The 21334-nt window shown below is 43.3% G+C and overlaps 1 protein-coding gene across 1 annotated transcript in view; it reads right to left on the bottom strand.

Annotated features, from left to right (window-relative positions):
* Nucleotides 1–21334, bottom strand: part of aff2 (AF4/FMR2 family, member 2) — a gene marked incomplete at both ends in the record, with an annotated part of 136207 nt that overhangs the window by 59998 nt on the left and 54875 nt on the right. Inside the window, 3 exons of the mRNA XM_079167445.1 lie at nucleotides 1214–1250; nucleotides 3224–3310; nucleotides 7102–7146. Of these exons, the coding sequence (XP_079023571.1) occupies nucleotides 1214–1250; nucleotides 3224–3310; nucleotides 7102–7146 (169 nt within the window). The remainder of the gene's footprint in view (nucleotides 1–1213; nucleotides 1251–3223; nucleotides 3311–7101; nucleotides 7147–21334) is intronic.

The following is a 21334-nucleotide window of genomic DNA, read 5'->3' as shown; positions in this document are numbered from 1 at the left end:
ACAAGAGCAGCGGTTCAGAGGAGCTTTTGATGATCCGATGCCTGGGAGTCACTGTAATGAACCCAATGGGAGAGATGATGAGATATGATACCATGAGACAAAAGAGATTCCATCAACTGATCGAGATTTTGCTTCACATTTTTATTTGTATATCTATGTTAAACTAGTAACCCTTCAATAGCTCTTGTTGTATTCAGCGACGTAAAGCAGCAGTGTGAAATGTGTAGTACAGCCAGCGAGGGACTACTGGACACACGCTCATATTCTGTTTACACGTGATCCGTATCTACATACATTATCTGAACAATATAACAGCCTCTGCCTCTACATCTGCTCTTAATTAGAGTTCTCATTATCTCAATTTGTACCTGCAATGTGATCGATTGTCAAAGTGTCAATGAATTAAGCCGGGCTGGTGGTCCCTGGTCAGGAGAAGCACATGCTCCTCTCGTGTTTAAAATCACTGTCTGATAACATTTGCACCTTGATGATTATCTAGACACAGATCATGTGTTAATAGCCATGTTACCATTCAACTGTCAAACGAATTGTAAGTAATCATTTGAAAAATATCTTAAAACTTTCAACAATGAACAAATGTATAAACATCTTGGTGAGATTGGATTATTTTCTCTTTCTACAATATAACGATTTATATCATTATTGCAGTGTAAAACTTCATACGCTGTGAGAGAATATTTAAACCAACATTCCCCACGTCTAAGTCAACACTGTGAGCTCACACAGCAGCACCTGATGGGCCCTCACCACTTAGGTGTGAGCTTGGAAATAAATGATCCAAATATGTAACTGTCCATGAATGGCAGCACATCACAGTATTAAAACGTATTAAAAGTCTCACTTCCTGCGGGGGTGAGCGTCCTCGCTGCGTTTAACAAAACATGGACTCCAGAATCAATCACACCAATTGGGCCGGTGCGTGTAAAAGCCGTGTTTGTGTGATTACTAGTTGGGATGAACACGAGGAGATAAAAGCGAAGGTTTTTTTGCTCCCGTGGCTACGAATTCATTCCAACATCAAGCTGCTTTTTCTTCTTCTTCTCCCGTTTCTTCTGGGTGGTGTTACCTTTACGGCCCCTCAGCTGTTAATTACCATAGAGCCAGAGTGTGTGTGTGTGTGTGTGTGTGTGTGTGTGTGTGTGTGTGTGTGTGTGTGTGTGTGTGTGTGTGTGTGGATGCTGGGAAAACTTACTCTGGGTGTTGTAGCCTGAGGTCACATGCTGTGACTCCTAGAGAGAGAGAGAGAGAGAGAGAGAGAGAGAGAGGAGCCAGAGGGCGATGAGTTGAATGAATAAACCAACAGATGTCATTATTGATTTCACAGCAGTAAAACGGTGCCATTACACGGGATTCAGATCCTCTCGTCTCCCCGCGTCGGCGCTCCGCCTCGCTCCCAGAATCCTCTCTGGCAGGGTTAGCGTGGCGCTGGGGGGGGGGGCTGAGAAGTCTTTTTCCTAATTCATTAACTAGCAGGCTCCGATTTACCGCCGCTGTGTTTACGTCGCCGTTCCTCTTGACGACAACCACACCGGCGTGACGTTTTGCATATTGAAAGAATGATTCATGACCGCATTCAGCGGCGGGAAAACACCTGCTGTTTCAGTCAGAACATTGCCGCCGTTTCCGAGACAAATGTTGACCATAACGTTTATGTTGTTTGGTTAATGTGACATATACTCCCACTATTTACGCTACGAGGCGCCGTAAAGCGTTCTTCGTGCGGAGCGTCTATCGTCTCAAGTGGCAGTTCTTTAGTCCCTGCTTTTATTCTGCCTCCGTCTTTGCTGATTACTGTTGTCGTGTTTCGGCACTTCACGTCTCAAACATCACCCGTCAAACAAACGGTGTGGTTGAAGTGACGTTCTTGTTCTTTGAGTGTTCGGGCCCGGTTGTTATCACCGCTTAAGTTGAGAACACTTATTTTTCTGTTTTTCATGACCAGTAAATCATCTGTTGCATGCCATCAGGGTTGTTTATTTCTCAGGAAACAGCGACAATAAACCACATGGAGGATGTAGCTTATTAGCTGTGTTTCACCGTCCACTTTAATTAAAACTGATTAAACTCCTGCTATTCTTTTGGAATAACGCGTGAGCTTATCCCGTTAGTAACGAGCTCGCTGATTTTTTTTCCCCTCGTGGGGAAGCTATTGTGACTAACTAGCATTAGCACGTTCCGGTTAACATGTTAGCAGTTAGCTCACTGAAGATCCCTGTGAGCAGTCACTGGTTACGCTCGTCTTTTCAATGCCACTTTTGTCATGTTAGGACGCATTAACGGTCGGGTGTGTTCGCTCCGAGATCCGATCTCGCTCGGACCCGATAACAACCTTTATAATGTGTTGCTATGTTGTAATGAATGCTTTATTAATGCCTGGTTAATAATCATGTACTTATGCTTTGTAGATCTGTTATAAGCACTACATATTAACAGGGTCATTGACATCAAGTCTGCCGTTAAATACAGTAAATGAACACTAACACTAATAATACGAGACACAAGTTTCTTACTTTCCAGTGATCTCACAGCCAAAGTCAGCATGTCATGTGTAAATTCTAGGCATACACAATTGCAAAAATGTTTATTAATTGTTAATGAGTGGACTTTGGAGCAGTCTACAGCACCGGCTGATCATTAAAGAAAAAATCAAGTGTGGCAACCCAAAGCGTGTCCTTATTAATGGCTTACAACCGACTATAAATCATTCGATTCATATTTCATAATTTATAAAGAGTGCCTTGTTTGAAACGTCCGATGTGCACACATGAACATCTGCAGCGTTCAGACTTCTGCAGAGGAGAAGCGTCCCTCTTGAAGAGCGCTGAATCAGACACGCAGTACTTCATTAACGTCGCAATTTCATCGGCTGTCACTTGCGCCGCCGCGCAGGATGAGGCAACGGTAATCAGATTCCATCGCAGCGATGGCCGCCGCGGTGAATTTATGAATCGGATCTAATTAGCAGACCGAGCGTTCTCTGTGACAGACCGCAGTTAGTTTAACGGCGAGCCGGCGATGAGCGTGGGAGTTTAAGTGGAACTTTTTCACCACTTTTGCGTCTTTTTTTTTTCTCCCGAACTCACTGACAAACAAAGCAAAATGATGCAGTCAACACTTAGGAAAGCAACCATTACCAGGCTTGTATTGCAAAATCAATTTGCACCATTGAGCCTGAATGAGAGGTGAGAGAGCTCGCACTAACCTTGCTCGGGATGGGGAACTTGGTCTGATCGGCCTTCCCAGGCGTGTGTATGGCTGTGAGGGGAGGAGGCCAGGAATGGGTCATCTCCTACAACACGCACACACACACACACACACACACACACACACACACACACACACACACACACACACACACATTTGTACCACGTTATTTACTACACACCGTTTATGATAATTAAGCATTTTCTGGCACTAGTCCAAAACTGAATGTGGAAGGCACCCGGTGAATAACAGGGATGACTGAAGTAGAGCAAATTTGAGCACAGGGACCCGCTTGGCGCAGCAGAGTCAGCGTTCCATCGAGCCCCCCCCATCAGACTTTAATAGAACATATGGTACACACTGAGGGGGGAGCGTGGAGAGTCGGTGGCACACGGGGGGGGAATCAGCGTGCTGAGAGCGAGCGGAGTTGCAGAGTTGTCGAATTAACCCCCTTCTAAAAAAAAAAAAAGCTGACTCCAGTTGGTTGCATTACAGCTAAGAGCCACAGCAGCAGGATCCCGTTTCAATTATTCTAATCTCACGGTCTTCTCCGTTCAAATCCAAGTCTCAATGTGCAGAAGCTTCAATTAGTTAACAAGATAAGGCCCGAGTGCATGAGCCCGGTTGCTTCTTTCTTTCTCCGCTTTGGGGAAATGTGCTCCCGATGCAAAGCCTGCTCATTCATTCATTCACACTGTTTGCACACTCTTGTTTGCCTTTGCGGCCTTTCTCAGGGCATCAGAGTCCCACCTGTTGATGCGTTCTGCTTCACGCGTCTGTACAGACGGCTGCCGTGCAGCGGCTCACTGGGTCAGAGTGCTGCAAAGGTCACTGACATCACAATCTCCCAACGTGCGTCTGGATGACTCATGTTCCTCAGATGACTCAGATGTTTTCGTGTATGAGTCCATGAGCATGTGTGTGTTGTTTTTCTGAGATCCCAACGCACTCGGTCCTGACGACACACGGTGCGTTGCCAGGCAACTCTTCTCTGACATCATCGTGTGCCTCCTAGAAGAGTTCCTCCTGAACGCACTCCTGACGGTGTGTGTGTGTGTGTGTATCTGAATGTGTGTGTGTTTATGAATGTGCTACTACTGCCATTGTGTGTGTGACCCACATGTCACCGTGGTTTCCCAGTTATTATCTGCGTATCCGTCATCTATCTATGACACCTCAATGCAACGCTGTACAATCACCTGCAGAGTCCGCCGGGTGTGTGAGCCGATGTTCTCTCTCTCTGCTGTCTTCACACTACGGATACATGTCTTCGCACCAAGCAGCCCTCGTGTCTGAACGTGACATTCACTTGTGAATGTATATTAATGGCTACTGGCAACAGCCTTGAAAGTCATATTCAATGATGCTTTTCATCTGTTAGAAAATAACAGAAATACATCGTTCATTGAAGCCAAAAAAAAAAAAAAAAAAATCAACGTCGGCTTTTCCTCCTTCCAAAGGTCTTTGAACACGTCATGTGTGACGAACGCCTCCGTCAGAAAAAGTGACCAAGTCAAAGCATGACATTTTGATATTTCATCAAAAACACTTTATTCTACGTGTTTCCTGTAAACAACATTAAAGCCAAGACTGACTGGCCTGAGACCAGCAGTCACGTGACAGCTTTGACTACACTGCAGGCTGCTGAACACAGAGCAGAGAGGAGAAGTTTAAAGTAGATCAGAGAAATTCAACTTGTGTTGTTATGATTCATGGCATTATAAGAGTCTAATACTGCACCAAAGACATGTTTAAGTTCTACTTCTAGCCATGATGGGGCTGTTTCCTTAGAGGTGTGAGAGTTGCAGTGAAAAACGAGGCCACTGAGACTAATATGTGACCTGAAAGGCTTCCAGTTCCCTGTGGAACCAGACAGAGACGTGAAGCAACCACAATGCAACTTATCAATCAAAATACAATAAACAGATGTCATGTTGTAGTTTACATCCATATCTGTCCAAAATGTTATCACTTTTTATTCTCGACATTTGTGCGAATATTGTCATAACTAGCGTGTGAATTCTTGAGTTACGGCTGGAAACGCGGTTTGTGAGGTCACAGCGACCTTTGACCTCCAAAATTCTAATCGGTTCAACCGTGCAGTGGAGCTGGACGTTTGTGCTAAAAATGTACGAAATTTCCTCCCGGCGTTCCCAAGATATCGAGACAGACAACCCCGTAACATAACTCCTCCAGCTCCGGCTGCCTCTGGCACGGAGGCATACACAGTGTGTGCAGACGAGGGTTAAACTGACCCCAAGCCAGTCCGTCAATTTATGTAGTGCTGGTGGACACTTGAATAAATCCAGCTGTTTGGAGGAGATGTTTTCACATAAACCGATAATAGAGATGAATTATGAGCTGATTACACTAGCTCTAATAAATACATCATTAAAACTACTAATGAAGATTAATTTGCATCAATAAAAGGACATCTTTTATTGGCTTATCATATGAATTGTGTGTTTTTATGAAGAAAATAACCCACTATAAATGACTACAACAAAGTAAAAGGATAAGAATTGTTCAGACTTCAGTGCGGATGAAATGATTTTTGGGATCCTTGTAGACTAGCCGCTACAATCAAACAACAAAGGGAACTGTACCTGTCAATATGGACCATCAATGATCGGCATTAGTATCGGCAGCACGTGATCAGTGATCTCTAAAAGTTAAATTTGCTCCCTTTATTCTTTTGTGCCGATCCGAACCTTGAGTTTTATGATCTGTTGCAGCACTAGTATACATGAGATATAGGGAGGAGAGGAAGATAAGTTGATGATGCTACTTGTGTACAGTCACCATACCATATGCTAAAACACAAGCAGGGGTGATTTCATCTCTGGGAGACGGAGAAATGATTGCGTCTGTCGCGTCATACGTTGGTATAAGTGGTCCAACCGCCGCAGGAAGTCTTTCAAAAGGCTTGAAGTCCGTTTAAGCAGCTTTCCTTCTGTGCACAATATCTCTGACACGCACTGTTACCTCGAATAGTGAAAACCTCCAAAACAACAATGTTTCTGTGACAACCCACTTGTAGGGAGAAAAAAGAAAAAAAGAAAAAGACCGCAGGCCTCCGCTCCGATTCACCTCACCTCACATTCTGAACTCCCCCGATCTCTCCACTTGACACAGCAAAAAAAAAAGACTCACACCATGAATTCAATGGCGCACCGATATTATTGACAAAGGCTTTTCATGCGGCTCACAGAGCAGTATCTGTCACACAGCCTGTTGGCCAGCATATTGATTTGTGAAAGGGAGAGAGAGAGAGAGAGCGTTGAATGACAGAGAGATGAAGAAGAGGGGAAGACAGACGTGACGGGTGAGGGAGGGAGAGAGTGAGGGATGTGATAAAAGGAGATGGAGACTAATACGGAGAGGAGAGAAAGAGATAAGTTGACATGAAACAGTCAGAGAAGGTCTTTAAGAGGTTTGTGGGGGAAAACATCTCTGCTTTGACATCGCCCTGAAGGAACACAGCAACAACACAGCTCCTTATTGTGGAAGGAAATGTGTTGCTTTTGATGACATGCAGATAGGAAAAGAGAGAGAAACAAGAGAGAAAGGGAGATGATAGGGGGGCAGAGGAGAGAAGTGTGGAAAAAAAGACTCCTGCATGAAGTCATCCTGCAAAAAAATAAAAAAAATCATTGTGTAATCATTGACCTGAGCCAACAGATCCCTTTCTTTTCTCTCCGCTGTCCTTTCCTCCTAAAGTCAGACTCTCTGGAGGGAGACGAAGGTCTTTGTGAGCAAACAGAAAACAGCTGATAATCAGTGCAATTACCCCGTCTGTGTGTGTGTGTGTGTGTGTGTGTGTGTGTGTGTGTGTGTGTGTGTGTGTGTGTGTGTGTGTGTGCCCGACCAACATACCCGCAAAATCTCCTCAACACAGCTGGAGTCATTTGGTAGGCTGACCTGGAGAAAACAAAGAGAGAGAGAGAGAGTGACGTCAACACTACTTATAGCACCATGACATTACATGTAGAACAGAGAGTTAGAAGCAATGAAAGAGTACAGCACATTCATCCACACCACAGTCGGGATTGACTATTTTCTCTGCCTAGTTGTAGATACAAGTGGTGGTGGTGGTGGTTTTGTGGGGGGGGGGGGGGGGGTGCTGGGTTAGCGATAGGCATAGGGGAGGTATAAGGTGTTAATTAACACCTGGAAGAACCGTTTGGAGCCTTCAAACGTGACACTAAAGCTCAGTTTGTGTTACACTATATATTAAAATATTCCTCTTTTTTTTTCACTGTGCTCTGTACTTTCAGCAGCGAGTGACAGATAAAATGTTGTCCCAGCGTGTAAAATGCCAATACTTCATAGTTAGCCAAGACGCGTTGCTAAGCTTTGCAGCCACACAGATATTCAGAGCGCGTAACGTAGTTTAGCGTATCTTGCGTACTTTTCCCGGCCGTATGAGACTCGTCCTGTTTTGACTGCCGTATCGTCGACCGGGCCTTAACGCTCCACTGTGACTGTTGTTTCGCTGTATGTGACTGCTACGTGTTCGGCCAACGTAGCGTTTGAGTGTCAACACAAAGAACAGGACTATGCCGCTAACATTAGCATAAACTGTTAGCTTCCAGGCTTGATTTTTACCGCAGGGGGGGTAATATTGTTAAGGGAACTAAACTAAACTAAACTAATGTAACCTAGTTAGTTCTTAAGGTGCTCTTTGGCCTTAAAAATGACAACTGGCTACAACTGCAGGCTACGCAGCGAGCTAGTTAGCAGGGCAGGCTAGCACATAAACACACCATTGAATCCTTTCCTTACAATTATGCTCATATGCTTTTAAGAATTTTCTTTTTTTAAATAAAAAACACACTCCAAACTCTATCCACCTCAGTAGAATTGTGTTTAGTACAGCCCAATGCACGATGAAATATAGTAGAATTATATTTATTCTCCTCACTGTGATTTATAAACACTGGTTTGTACATGTGGGCAGAGTAAAGTAATGGAGGGACATTTAGAAAGCTGAGATATTTCAGTTTTCAAATAAAAATAAAATAAAAAAAGCCATAAAGTGCCTGCGGTTTGGCCTGAGTCGTGTTAACCACGGGGACCATTTCAGCTCCACGATTCATGGGCCCGACTTGAGTTTTATTTCAGGGGAGAAGAAGAAGAAGAAGAAGAAGAAGAAGAAGAAGAAGAAGGCTACTTGAGCTTTAACATATGCAACTACTCTGCCTGAATGTACAGTTCAGTGCTAATCCCGTGTTAACATGTGTCAACAAAGCCTTCACTATTGAACAGGAGCGATCCGGTCTGAAGACTGAAGTGACACCAGATGCCAACAACACAGTGTTAGAATGCTCGTGAAAGGTGTGCCCAAAAAGTAAAATATCACTGCCAAACAATGAAAGTTAGACGGTCAAATAATACCAAATTAAAACTGTTTTTCTGCAGCTGGAAGTCTTTGCTGTGTCGGATCAGCCAAAGGGCTTATTTGCTTCTAATGCAAACTACAGTTTTACGAGTTGTTTCTTCTATTTAGTCCAAACAAACCAAAAGTTACTGCCGCTGCTGGGAAACACATGACTCTGAGATTTAAAAACCTACGACAAACATGAACACGAGTCCATTGCCAAATTATCGCTTCCAAAAAAAGTAATTGAAAGCAAAATAAAGCAACTGGCTGGGCTTTAGATCAATGCAACAAACAGGCTCATTAAAGAAGAGGAGCGGGACTGAGGAACAGCTGGGAGGACGGCAGAGAGACTCATGTCGGACATGATTACAGCACCGTGACCTCGGTCGCACACCATTATTAATAGCACCAACATGAGCACAGGAACAGTTTATTAACCATGATGAGGAGGATGACATCATCTCCAGCCTTAAATCACTGACTGTTAACATAACAAAGCAATAAAAGTGATTCTAGCTGTGTGTGTGTGGTAACAGAGTCTAAACCGCTTGAGCTAAACAACAAAACTTCCATCTGTTTTCTAGACATGAGCTGTGCCTCCACACAGGCTCATTACTCTCTACATCAACATTGTATTAATGAGAGCGTGAGTCAACAGGAAACCGCAGTGGGAGGATGAAGACGTGTGCTTTCCAGAGAAATGTTTTGGGCTGCTTTCGACCAAACAGTAAAAAAAGGTGCTCAATCATGTTGAAGCTACAACCCACGGTTAGCGGCCCAGTAAACACAAAGATGGCCGAAGCTCTTGGCAAAGCCCCCTATATCGTCAACCCAACCACTCGCTCCCGGTGAGAAACCATGTTCAGAGGCAAAGAAAAGACGCCATAGGAAAAGAAGAAAAAACAAGAGCAAACGATGGCGAGACTTTCCACCGCTGGAGACGGCTCTGGGCGAGTAAAGAGGTGAGGTTTGACGCTGAATTTGCGACGTTTCTTTTGGACAGTTAAGTAACATCTAATGTTGGATATCTTAGTGAAACCTGTCTTTAGTGCAATTGACGACATTAACAAACCAAAAAATATTCCAAATAGCATCAATATATGGTTTTGATGTGGCTGTTTTCTTGCTACTACAGCCTTGCTAAAACTAAGCTGAGCAAGTTGTACGTTAACTAAAGGCCAACACCAAACATGATCATTATAGGATAGCAGGGTTATGTTCACCTCCTCTCAGAGTTTCAGCAGTTTGGTTAAAATGTAGGTATATTTGCCCTGCTGGTATGTTTTGTTGATGATTATAAATTTAGATTGTATAGTCCCAGTAGAATACGAACTGAGGAGGTGAAATGCTGCTCCCCAGTGGTTTGGAGAACAAAGCTAGCCATTACATTGCACCTTTAAAACAATTATTCTTTATTATGTTAATAAAACTTCAGCGCTGTTGTGCTCTCTTTCAGTGTTCTATTCAGGTTGAGTGAGTTGTTCATAACAATCTGTTAGTTCATGATAATCTGTTAGTTCATGATAATCTGTTAGTTCATGATGATCTGTTAGTTCATGATAATCTGTTAGTTCATGATAATCTGTTAGTTCATGATAATCTGTTAGTTCATGATAATCTGTTAGTTCATGATAATCTGTTAGTTTATGATAATCTGTTAGTTCATGATAATCTGTTAGTTCATGATAATCTGTTAGTTTATGATAATCTGTTAGTTCATGATGATCTGTTAGTTCATGATGATCTGTTAGTTCATGATAATCTGTTAGTTCATGATAATCTGAAGACAAAGGAAAACAGTTTGAATGTTACAAATACTACAAACTATTTGTCGGCGGTCTGTCCAAAAAGAGTGTTTTCGCCATATTTGATGGACGTAAAAATTAAAGAACATTTAAATATGATTCCCCAGTCTTGTCTCTTTTTGTGTTTTCAGGCTCGCTGAGTCGGTCTATTTCCGTCCATACATCTGTCTCTTCCCGCCTCACTATAACCGTCGCTGTCCATCACGGTTGTTCTTAGTTCACTGGAGCACAGCGAAGATACAACCACGCTTTGGTGTTTGACTCCTGTTTGCAGTACGGACCTCTGAACCGGACGGCACACTGTGAGCATTATAAAAAACGTCACACCACTTTTCCACAGATAGAAGTCTACTCCGAGCTCGGTGAATACAAACCGTCTTTAATGGCTTTTAATAGACACGTGACTCCTGTGTGTGTGTGTGTGTCTGTGTGCGTTAGTGTGTCTAACTGTGAGATCACGGTTAATGTCAAGGACTAAGAGATGGAGGGAATATGAAATTAAAAAAAAGAAAGATGAGTGAGAGCCGGAGAGAAAGTCTGCAGGAGAGAGGACAGAATTCAGAGAGAAAATAGATACCAAAGGAAAATGAGACAGAGAAAGAGGAAGAGGGGGGGATATAGCCGAGGCAATTACTGAGGCAGAAATCCTTTCTCTCTGAAATTGCTGCTCAGATAGATAGACGTCTACACACATGAACGCACACACACACACACGCACACACACACACCAACCTAAAGGCAGACACACTCAGTCATAGACAGGTACATGTGGACACTGTCACACACAGCGCTGCTAAAACTAACCCACTTCCATTATTGATTAACACACTGATTGCTTTCTTAATTAATCGATTGTTCTGCCCGCGAACATCGGAAGAAAATCCTGATGAAAACAATCGAGAAGCTGGGACGAGAGAATATTTGGCATTTTTGCTTCAATAACGACAGAAATGATTCATCAAATGCAAAATGTTAATTTTTTTATTATTTAAATGTTTCTGCTGATTGGCTGGCACTGACACACACACACACACACAATGTATTGAGAACTGTGCATGGTGGTTAAGCTCTCTCTTATAACTGCGTGTCATCCAAATAATATACATAACTTCTCAAAAAATAACGTTAGATTGCGAACAAAGATCGGCAGAGAGGGGCCCGTCAGAAATGATGGGCATTCTAGTAAAACGTGATCCCCGGATTCGCTAGTCTAGGGAAGACACTTAACCCCAAATTGCTCCCGCAGGCTGTTCCTGCGGTGTGTGAAGGATAAGTTAGAGTCCTGATGGGCAGGTGGCACCTTGCATGGCGGCCCCTGCCATCAGTGTGCAAATGCGTGTGAATGGTCGAATGACATGTCGAGTTAAAGCGCTTTGAGTGGTCGGAAGAGGAAGAAAAAAAGCGCTATACAAGTACAAGTCCATTTACTGTTTTACCCACAAGTCAGGAGGACTCGCAGTAACTCGCTTAAGTTAAAGTTATCAATGACAACAACAGGGCTTTGGATAAGAAACAAGGTGATATATTGGCTAAACTAGATTTACTGAAATGTTCAATATAATCTGATGACCAAAACAAAAAAGACTGTGTTCAAACTGACTGAGGGCCGTGCACATGAAGTCATAAGGACCGTTGGACGTCATTCTGCATCATCAGCAATACTCACTTATTGAATGTGGGTGTATATCTTTGTTCTCTGGAGTCACAAAGAGCTCAAAGAAACAGCAATGAGGTTGGTCCTGTGCTGTTGTTGCGTTACCTCATAACTCCCTTTTACACCTCGCTGCGACCACACTGAACACAGCGTTCATGCGTTTTCAATCCAGATACTGTACAGCAACGACGGGGGAGGAAATATGTGGCGTTCCGTTGTTTGATCTGGAGAGAGCCATCTGATCTCAGAGTGGACACTGGAGACGCGTATCAATACCAGGTGAGAATGTAGTTAAATTAAATCAGATTAAATCATATCACGTACAGTGTGGATGTAGGGGGGGGGGGGGGGAGCACAGTTCTACACATTACTTTTTTTATTCGGTTACTAAATCATATTGCATTAGATTTCTGCCATTTGTATTGATCACAATATAGATCGCACTAAATATAACATATCTATTATCATAAAATGATGAGTTTGGTCCATTTAGGCTTTGGAACCGAACTAAACTAACTTCAGCTTTAAATTGTCGTGACTGTGACAGTCATTACTTTACATGTCATTTTTGATACTAGCATCCAAGGTAAACATGCAGCTATAAAAGCCAATCCCTGGTGAGTGTGTGACTGTTAAATGAAAACCTGTAAATATGTATAATCCATCCAATCCAACGTGTTTATGTATGGGTACGGATCCATCCATATAAATAACGGACCGTAGATAGTGAAGAGAAAGAGCCCGGTTATGTGTGCACACAGGAATGTTTGACTTTTGGTCTGCTTTACATAAGACTACACTGTAGTGTGCTTACATGAAACTATAATACATATTTCATACATCTCTAATCCTCAGAAATATGTTTAATTCATGGCTGAGCTTTGAGACCTTGAATAGAAATGAAAGTGAAGGTCTACAGTAAAAAGTAGACAGCACTCTGATTGGTTGACCATTGGCATTATAATCACTTTATCAAATATTCAGAAGCGCCTGTGTACATACAAGAGGGTTGAATAAAAAAAAAGTTGTAACATGTACCCACATATGGAACAAATTACGGCCCGACGCTCCGTTCTGATTGGCCGAATGAGTGCTTATTACATCCATTTGTCGCATTAGCGAGGAGCCGGCTCACACTCCACACGCAGCCGCCCATAAAAACTGCATCACAAACATGTGTTAATGTGAACCCGCTCACAGGACTCCCTTTTAGAGAACGCTGTCTTTTTCATGGTTCCAATCCACCAGAGGGTTTTCTTTCTTTTGTACTGGAATTAAAAATCATTAAGAGGTAATTATAGTAATGTGTCTGAGAGTGAAGAAACAGGCTCCTCTCCATGTAAATGTGTGTGAGAGATGAATGACTCAGTGAAAGCATGTGGGATGACAAAATATGAATTAATAAAAACATCCCTAAAGACATACAGGCTATTCATATCTACAATAGCATAGAGGTAGTTTGAGATTGGCAGGCAGAGAAGATGAAAGAGAGAAAAGACGAGACGCAAAGAGAGAATGAGGGAGGATAATGAGCAAGGAAATAGAAAAAAAGATTACGCAGAGACAAAGTCAAACAGAATCCAATCTCGAGCCGGACCAATGTAAACACCTTCTTTCTCTGTCCTCCGAGAGCCACCGGCTCGCCCGCTCCTCTCCCTCAACTGTTTCTCTCAGGACGCTGTTTACTTCACTGGCTAAATTACACAAAGTAACCGAAACGGCGTCCTTTTAACGCGGTCCCTCCTCGACACCGGAGGGGCCGCGATGCGCCACGGAGAGAGAGAGAAAAAAGAAATGAAAAAATATGTCAAAGTCAAATAAGAAGTGTCCGTCATCCAGTCGGCGCGATTGAAGTTTTGGAGGGGGAGGCGCGGTTCAGACTGAGGTCCAACAGGGTTTGGAAAATCTTCAAGGACTTTTTTTTTTTTTGGTCCACGGGCTCCTCGTTTATTCAGTTTCATCTGCTCCTTTTATCATCCATATTTCAGCTGTTTACAGAGCTGGAGTGACCGCCATCACTGGGATTACCAGCATGCTAGCTAGATCATAAGCACTGCCCTCAGAGGAGACAGTGTGTGTGTGTGTGTGTGTGTGTTGGTTCAACAGCTGCTTTGTGGGATTCAGTGTGCACACTGGTATGTGCATGTTTGTGTATGAGTCCGCCTGCCTAATAATCTAAAGATTGTGGAGTACATATAAAAAGTAGGTCTCACCACCTCACACACTTTCATCACCACACCTCTCAAATAAAAAGTCAGGCTTGTGGCGCTCCTGCGGACTGCACTCATCCTCCATTGTTGATGACATGAAGGACTTATGTTCTCGGACTAGCTCGGTGTCTCTCTCGCTAGTCCTGCTGCGTCATGTGACATTGTTGATGGCAGTTTTGCACACTCAGTTGTAAAAAGTTGACCCTGAATAATATTAGATTTGAAGATCTGATAAATTGGCCAGGATTAGTTATCTAAATTAATACAAATAAATCGGAAAAAAAAGATTATTGTGACCAAGGATTTCTCAAATGTAGGTATTACAGAGAGTGCTCAGAGATATTAGATATTTCATAGCTTTAGTTACGTGTTAAATATTCAAAAATAACATGCCGTGATGTTTGTTTCGACATGACAAATATAACCTGATATTTTGGTGAGAAAAAAATGTGCCTTTTTCACAGCCCAAACGTTACCATTGTCACAGTAATAAAAGGTGTATAGATGTAAAAGATTTCCATTCATGGAAGCCTTGTAAATGGTCCTGGTGTTGTGCGTGCTTGCCAGCTAGCTTACTTACTAGCCAGCTGCCAGGTTTTGCGACACCTAAACACAAGCCATCGTAGTTTAAATGAGTCACAATTAGGCCGTGTGACGTGTCAGAATGCTTGCAGTGAAAAAGCATTACTCTTTTGAAGTATTACTTTAACGGGAGAACAACAATGAGGCGACTGGTTGACTCATCCCGGCAGCTGTTTTTGAGCAGAAGGTTTTCTTGATGCACATCCATCACAGTGGTCATGGTTGCCATCCTCTGCTGTTGTCTTTACTAACTGCCTCCTATCAGCCGAGGCCACTTCAGAGTCTCAGAGTTGCCACTCTAGCAAGGTAAGGTCACTTTATACTACTGTACACATACACACTGGTTCTGCCTCTCTTCGTCTCTTTGCTTGCTCACCCCCCCCCCCCCCCCCCCCTCTCTTCCTCTCTGTCCCCTTTTTTCCTCTTCCGCCTCACTCTCTCTTTCTCTCCCTCTCTTCCTCCATCTCATTCTCCCCACACCAAGCTGTGGAGAGGCAGATAAGGAGTTGATTTACCATCCAATTAAATGTCGTCATTGAAACATTGCTTCAAAAAAGCCGTCGTTTTCACCCAGCGCTAATTGGCCTTCAACTAGCATGTGCATGTGTGAGGACGTGTGTGTGTGTGTGTGTGTGTGTCTTTGTTGTGCATATCCGATGCTTTACTTAGGACCAGCCGATTTAGATTGTGGTAGTTCCCCACTTTAAAAGAGGGTTCTTTTAAGGTCAAACAAAGTGGTATGTGTGGATGTTTTGGTGTCTTCTGCAGGGTTTTAGCGGCTAAAGCGTTAGCTGTTAGTCTTATTTTAGCTAAATAAGAGCTAAACTAAGAGTTACTGTTTTACAGCATATATACACTATACAGTTTAGTCTTGTCTCCTGACTTAAACTATGTTTCAAGCAGTAGCAACTGTTTTCAGCCAAACAGCTTCAATAAACCCACTTTAAGCTACTGCTCAGCACTGAATGGCGGAGACAGCTAGCAGCTAGCCAGTGAAGAGCGTCACACACCTAGCTAACGGCTAAGGAGACATGTACTGTGTGTTTCTCCGGAGTTAGTTACTAAATCAAAGCTAAATAGTGTGTTGATATTGAACTTACATTTGTCACATGGCAGACACTTTACTGTAAATATATTTCAGTGTTGCTCTGAATCTGCAGGATGTGAAAATAGGTTTGTTAATTCGGCTAACTTGTTAGCATTAACACGGTGACATCTCAGGGGCTGCTCGTCTGAAAAGACAGCGAAGCTAACCAGAGCATTTTGATACACACACACACACACCTACACACACACACACACACACACACACACACACACACACACACACACACACACACACACACACACACACACACACACACACATACTGTATAACAGTATACCTTTTGCCCTCACTTTCTTCCACTAGCACAAACACACACAGAAAAGAAGGTTTTTATAGAATTTTAATAAATCCATGGCAAAGCGGTCTCAAAAGCCATTTATCAAACATTTAACACCGACTTAGCCATTAAAGGGGGCGAGAGAGGGATAGAGGAGAATAGATTGAAGAAGAGGAGCTATGATCAATGCCAGTGGACCATATAATTGCACCAGGAGTGGTTTAGCTGAAAACATTAGCCTTGTTTTCTGATGGATCACATCCTGGAGCCGGCTAGCCAAGCTAAACACTTCAATCTGTATTAGCGGGACCCGGAGTCATCCGTCTACTGGAGCTGTGCCACGAAAATTAGGAAACTTTCTTCACAAATTGATAAGTCGATGCTAGTCGAGCTAAAATGCTATGTTGCTATTTTAAGAGGGAATATATGTATTCACTTTCTTTGTACTTTATTTTTATACGTTTTCAATAATCTCCCTTTGAAACCACCTTTGTAACTTGTAGCGTCCAACCCGTCAGATTTTCAAAAGCTCTTTTCTCTTCTCTCGGCCTCCACACATCGATATGCAGAGAGAACAAAGACACACACGGTCACATGTGAAAAGAAGCACAGTATCTCATCTCCTCAGCAACAACAATAACTAACACTGACCTTCCATTGAATCAATTCTGCTTTTTTCACCTCGTGCACCATCCAGCGTGCCAAGACGAGAGCTTTCCAGCTCACCCTCAGCCCATCACAGCATCTTTTTCTGGCTCTTCTTCTTTGTAAAGAAACTTCCGATCCGTGACAAGCGAGACCATCGGCTTCGAGAACCATTTGTCCCGCCGCTACGTGGACATTTCTCCACGATGTCACGTGACTTGTTGCTGTGTGTGTTGCACATGTTTAACGCATTGTAGCTTAATTGTTTCATATTCTGTGTGCTGGCTCTGTATCTATTAGATTCAATTTGCAGTGCATGTTTATCTTGTGATTTTTTTTCTTCTCTATGATTCATAGCTACTAAACTGTCTCTGGTCGAGTTAAAGGGCCAGCACGCCCACACAGGTGTTATTAATTATTCTGGTGGATTAGACCTCTGTTCAAACTGAGCGAAGCATTGCTGAGAGTTATGTTCGTATTATGGTGCCGCTCACCTCCGTAATAAGAGTGATGGAGGTGACATTTATCCTGCAGTAAGTAAGGTGCAACCAAGGATGTTTGACAGCCAATCAAACGGGAAACACGAAAAAGACAAGTCTCTAGACGGCGTCGACTCGACTTCACTTCTGGCTTTTCCAGAGCAATCTGAACTAGTTTATATCAATGACTTACTATGACTGGACAGCTTTTTTTTTTTTTTTATTGTACTTTCAAAAACAAATTCTCTGCTCTCACACTCGCTGTCTTTTGTCTTATTGCTACAAAAACATCTTTGTTTGACTCCACACGGAGGCGTTTGTTTCAACCAATGAGACTGTGAGTCCTTCCGTCAGTGCTGAGCTGTTCTTCCATTACTACTAACAGCACCTGTTACATCCTACGACAGCGAGTTTCACAACTCATTTGTTAGCATACACAAAATGAAATGTAAATCTGTAACTTGACTCATCATTTGTCCTAGGGATGGTATCCCATAACACGGGATGGGTATCGTTAGAAGTTTATCGGTTCGGTTCCTTATCGATACCCTCATTGATTATTTTTTATTTTTTTAGAAAAAAAAGACAATTTATTATTATTTTTGTAGGTAAACAAATAAGTCTTTGTTGTTTTCCTTTTTTTGTTGGTGCTGTAATCGCTGCAGTCTAACACATTCAAGCCTTTCTCTCCTCTCTGTCTTGTTGTTGTTACAGACAAGTCTGAACTTAAAGCGACTAGCGAAGCAGACTTTCTAATTCACCGTCTTTATGTAGACGTGCAGAGTGAACCACACAACATACTGGTGCATAACTGCGGCCGATGCAACGCGTGGGTACAGCATGGTATGCTATGATAATGTTAAGAAAATTCAATTCAATTCTAACAAGACAAACAATACTGCTGGAGCCACTTCAGCACGCAGCAGCCAGGTAGCGGCACGCTGGAGTTCCTGCTCTGGATGACATCTGTATTACCCGAACAGGGGAGGGAGATTCTCCGCTGTGATTAATAGCGAACACAACACCTCCTACACACACCGACGCACACTCTGTCTCTTTGAGACACGCTCCGTTCAGTGGGGGAGAAAACCCCCCTTTATTAATATACGCAACACATGCACACATACCTGTACTAATGGAGAAGAAAGGCCTTTATATAGTCACACACACACATACGCACATACACACGCCACCTCTTTTTTTAATTAGGGAATGAAAAGAGAATGACTGACAGGTGTGTGCTTGTGCCGGCCGTGCGTGTGGTCCGTCTGTGTGTGGTTCTCAGTGTGACGCCTGTGGACAAACTAAATAAGTGCCTCTTGAGAGGAGGGGGGGGGGTCCTCAGGAGTATAATAGGGCATCAAATGTGTGTGTGTCTATACATTTGCGTGTTTATTCACACACACTTTCATGAATCCCCAGAGGACTGAATGAGTCCCTTTTGTACACAAAATCAATGGCGTCACGTTAACCAAATGTCTCTTACCCTGACGGGACGTTTTGTGTAGATTAATACACACTCCTAAGACAACGACAACAAAACCTATGAAGTTTGGGTTTTTTTTTGGCCTGTATTGAAACAGCATGGTAGATCTCTGCTCCGCGTGTCTACAGCATGCAAAGTACACGCATCATCTTACATGATGCTAATTGTTCTTTAGTTGGGTTCCACTAGCATTTTGCTAACAAGTGGAACTTTTTGCCGCCAGTATCGCTGCAAGTTCTGTCTCTTCAGACACAACGTACGTTCGTTAGAACGCCTAATCTTGAATAGAAGACGAAGACTAGGCAGCTTGTTTGGGTTTTCGGCTACATCCGCACGAATGCCTTTTCATTTTAAAAGCAAGATTTTTGCTACGTTTCAGTTTCGAAAGCTCCGGGGGAGGAGTGACTTAGTGACGCCGTAAATGGCTCTGGTAGCGACAGCGACCTGTCAATCACAGTAAACCCGCCCTAAAGCATACTCTGCTTTATGGTCTATTTGACTCTACATGAACCATCATTTACTAAATGAACATCATGTTGTATTGAAGAAGACTTGAAACTAGAGATTGAGACCATAAACTCATGTTTACAATGTTTACTGAGGGAATAAATCAAGAGAGAGGTAGAGTCATTTTCTCATAGACTTCTATACAAACAGACTTTTTTTTTGCAACCAGAGGAGTCGCCCCCTGATGGCCAGAAGAGAGAATGCATGTTTTCAGACCCTTAGGCATTGGGTTCACTCGGCAGAATATCTATAATATTTTTGCATTTAAAAAACTATTTTATATATATATATATATATATCAGGTCAAATCGCACCCTTAGTCTCACATTGACATCTTGACTCCATTCTCTCCGCTGTCAGCATAAAACATGTGCTACAGAATGAGCTCCAGTCACCCAGCAGAGACATCTCAGCACCATCACAGGGGCCAGCGTTGGCCCTCGGCCCGGGCCCCGACAGCCACGGAGCTATGAAACCACGTGACACCCACGCAGGTGAGCTGTGTGTTTTTACACAGCAGCCAGAGTATTTCACTGGAAACGACACCTGTATACGTCTCCCTTCTGTTTATTCCTAACACATTGTTTCCTGTGTGCTTCAACGGTATATACTCTAAACCAACACTGACCCTCTCTCTTTATCTCCCTCCTTGACTCGTCTTCTATTACTTTCTCTCCTACTCCCCCACTTTCCTTTATTTCCTCTCTCACTCATCCTCCCTTCTTCCTCTCCTCCCTCTCTATGCAGTTTAAGTCTAAATCGGGGGATTTGGGGGTCTTAAGAGCTGAGGTGTAAAACACCGGCTGGTTCTCTGTAAGCTCTTAAGAGGAGAAAATAATCCAACACTGGCTCTTTTTTCTCAACAGCAGCTCTCCTCCCCCCTAATCACCCTATTAGCTGCCTCTCCTCTCCTCTCCTATCTTCTCCCCTCTCCTTTCCTTTCCTCTCCTTCCCTCCCCTCCCCTTTCCCTCTTCTCGCCTATCCTTTCCTCTCCTCCTCCCCTCTTGTCTCATATCATCTCCCCCCTTTTTCCCACTCCACTCCACTCCTTTCCTCTCCTTTTTTCCTCTCCTGTCCTCACCCTACTCTCCTCTTGTCTCCTCTACTCTCCTCCCCTCTCCCTTTTTTCCTCTCCTCTCTCCTCCCCTCTCCTTCTTTTGTCCTCACCCGACTCTCCTCTCATCTACTCTACTCTTCTCTCCTCCCTTCTCCCTCTTCTTTCCTCTCCCTCCTCTCCTCTCAAACAGTTCTTCTAGAAGCTGATGATTTGGTACCTGCAGTCTAATAACTTCTCACATGCACCACATAAGCCAGTCATCAGTGATGGTTGTTAGCCGGAGTTTGTGTCAGTTGACTCCAACATTAAGGTCCATTTCTGTAGCCCCACCATGACGAGGCATTTGTCCTGACTGCAGGAGGCCTTTCGTTCAATCAACCAATCACGCTGCCTGTTCATTGATACCGAGCATTTCCATAAATCTCAGGCTTTGGGCCGACTTTCATCTCTCACCGCCAGACTAATATCAAGGAACAATACACCAAACTGGGGAAAAAAGAAACAATGCGGACAAAATAAAAATAAAAATTGGCAGAGGAAAGACAGAGAGAGCCATTTAATCGTCTATCTTCCGTGTAATCTCTCTGATGCATTCTCTCGTTCCGTCTCCCCGAGAACTAAATCGTAAACAGAAAAAAAAAAAACTAAACAGAAAACCTCGTTTCCTCTCACTTTCCTCCCCCTCTCTCCTATCTCTCCTCCCTCCCTCTCTCTTTCTGCGATGCTCTCTCGCCCGTCTCTCTCATCTTCCCCCTCTCGCTCACACCCTTCTCCCTCTCTCTCCTTTTTATATTCATAGGATTTTAAAATGTCTGTAATGGCCCTGCTAGATCAAAACACTCCTTCTCCCACGGTGTGTGTGTGTGTGTGTGTGTGTGTGTGTGTGTCTGCTCCTGTGTGTGTGTGTGTCTGTGT

The sequence above is a fragment of the Pholis gunnellus genome (genome assembly GCF_910591455.1).
Source record: "Pholis gunnellus genome assembly, chromosome: 10".
In the NCBI taxonomy this organism is placed as follows: domain Eukaryota; kingdom Metazoa; phylum Chordata; class Actinopteri; order Perciformes; family Pholidae; genus Pholis; species Pholis gunnellus.
Note: the sequence above shows the minus strand (reverse complement) of the source record. Positions and strands in the feature narration are given on the sequence as shown.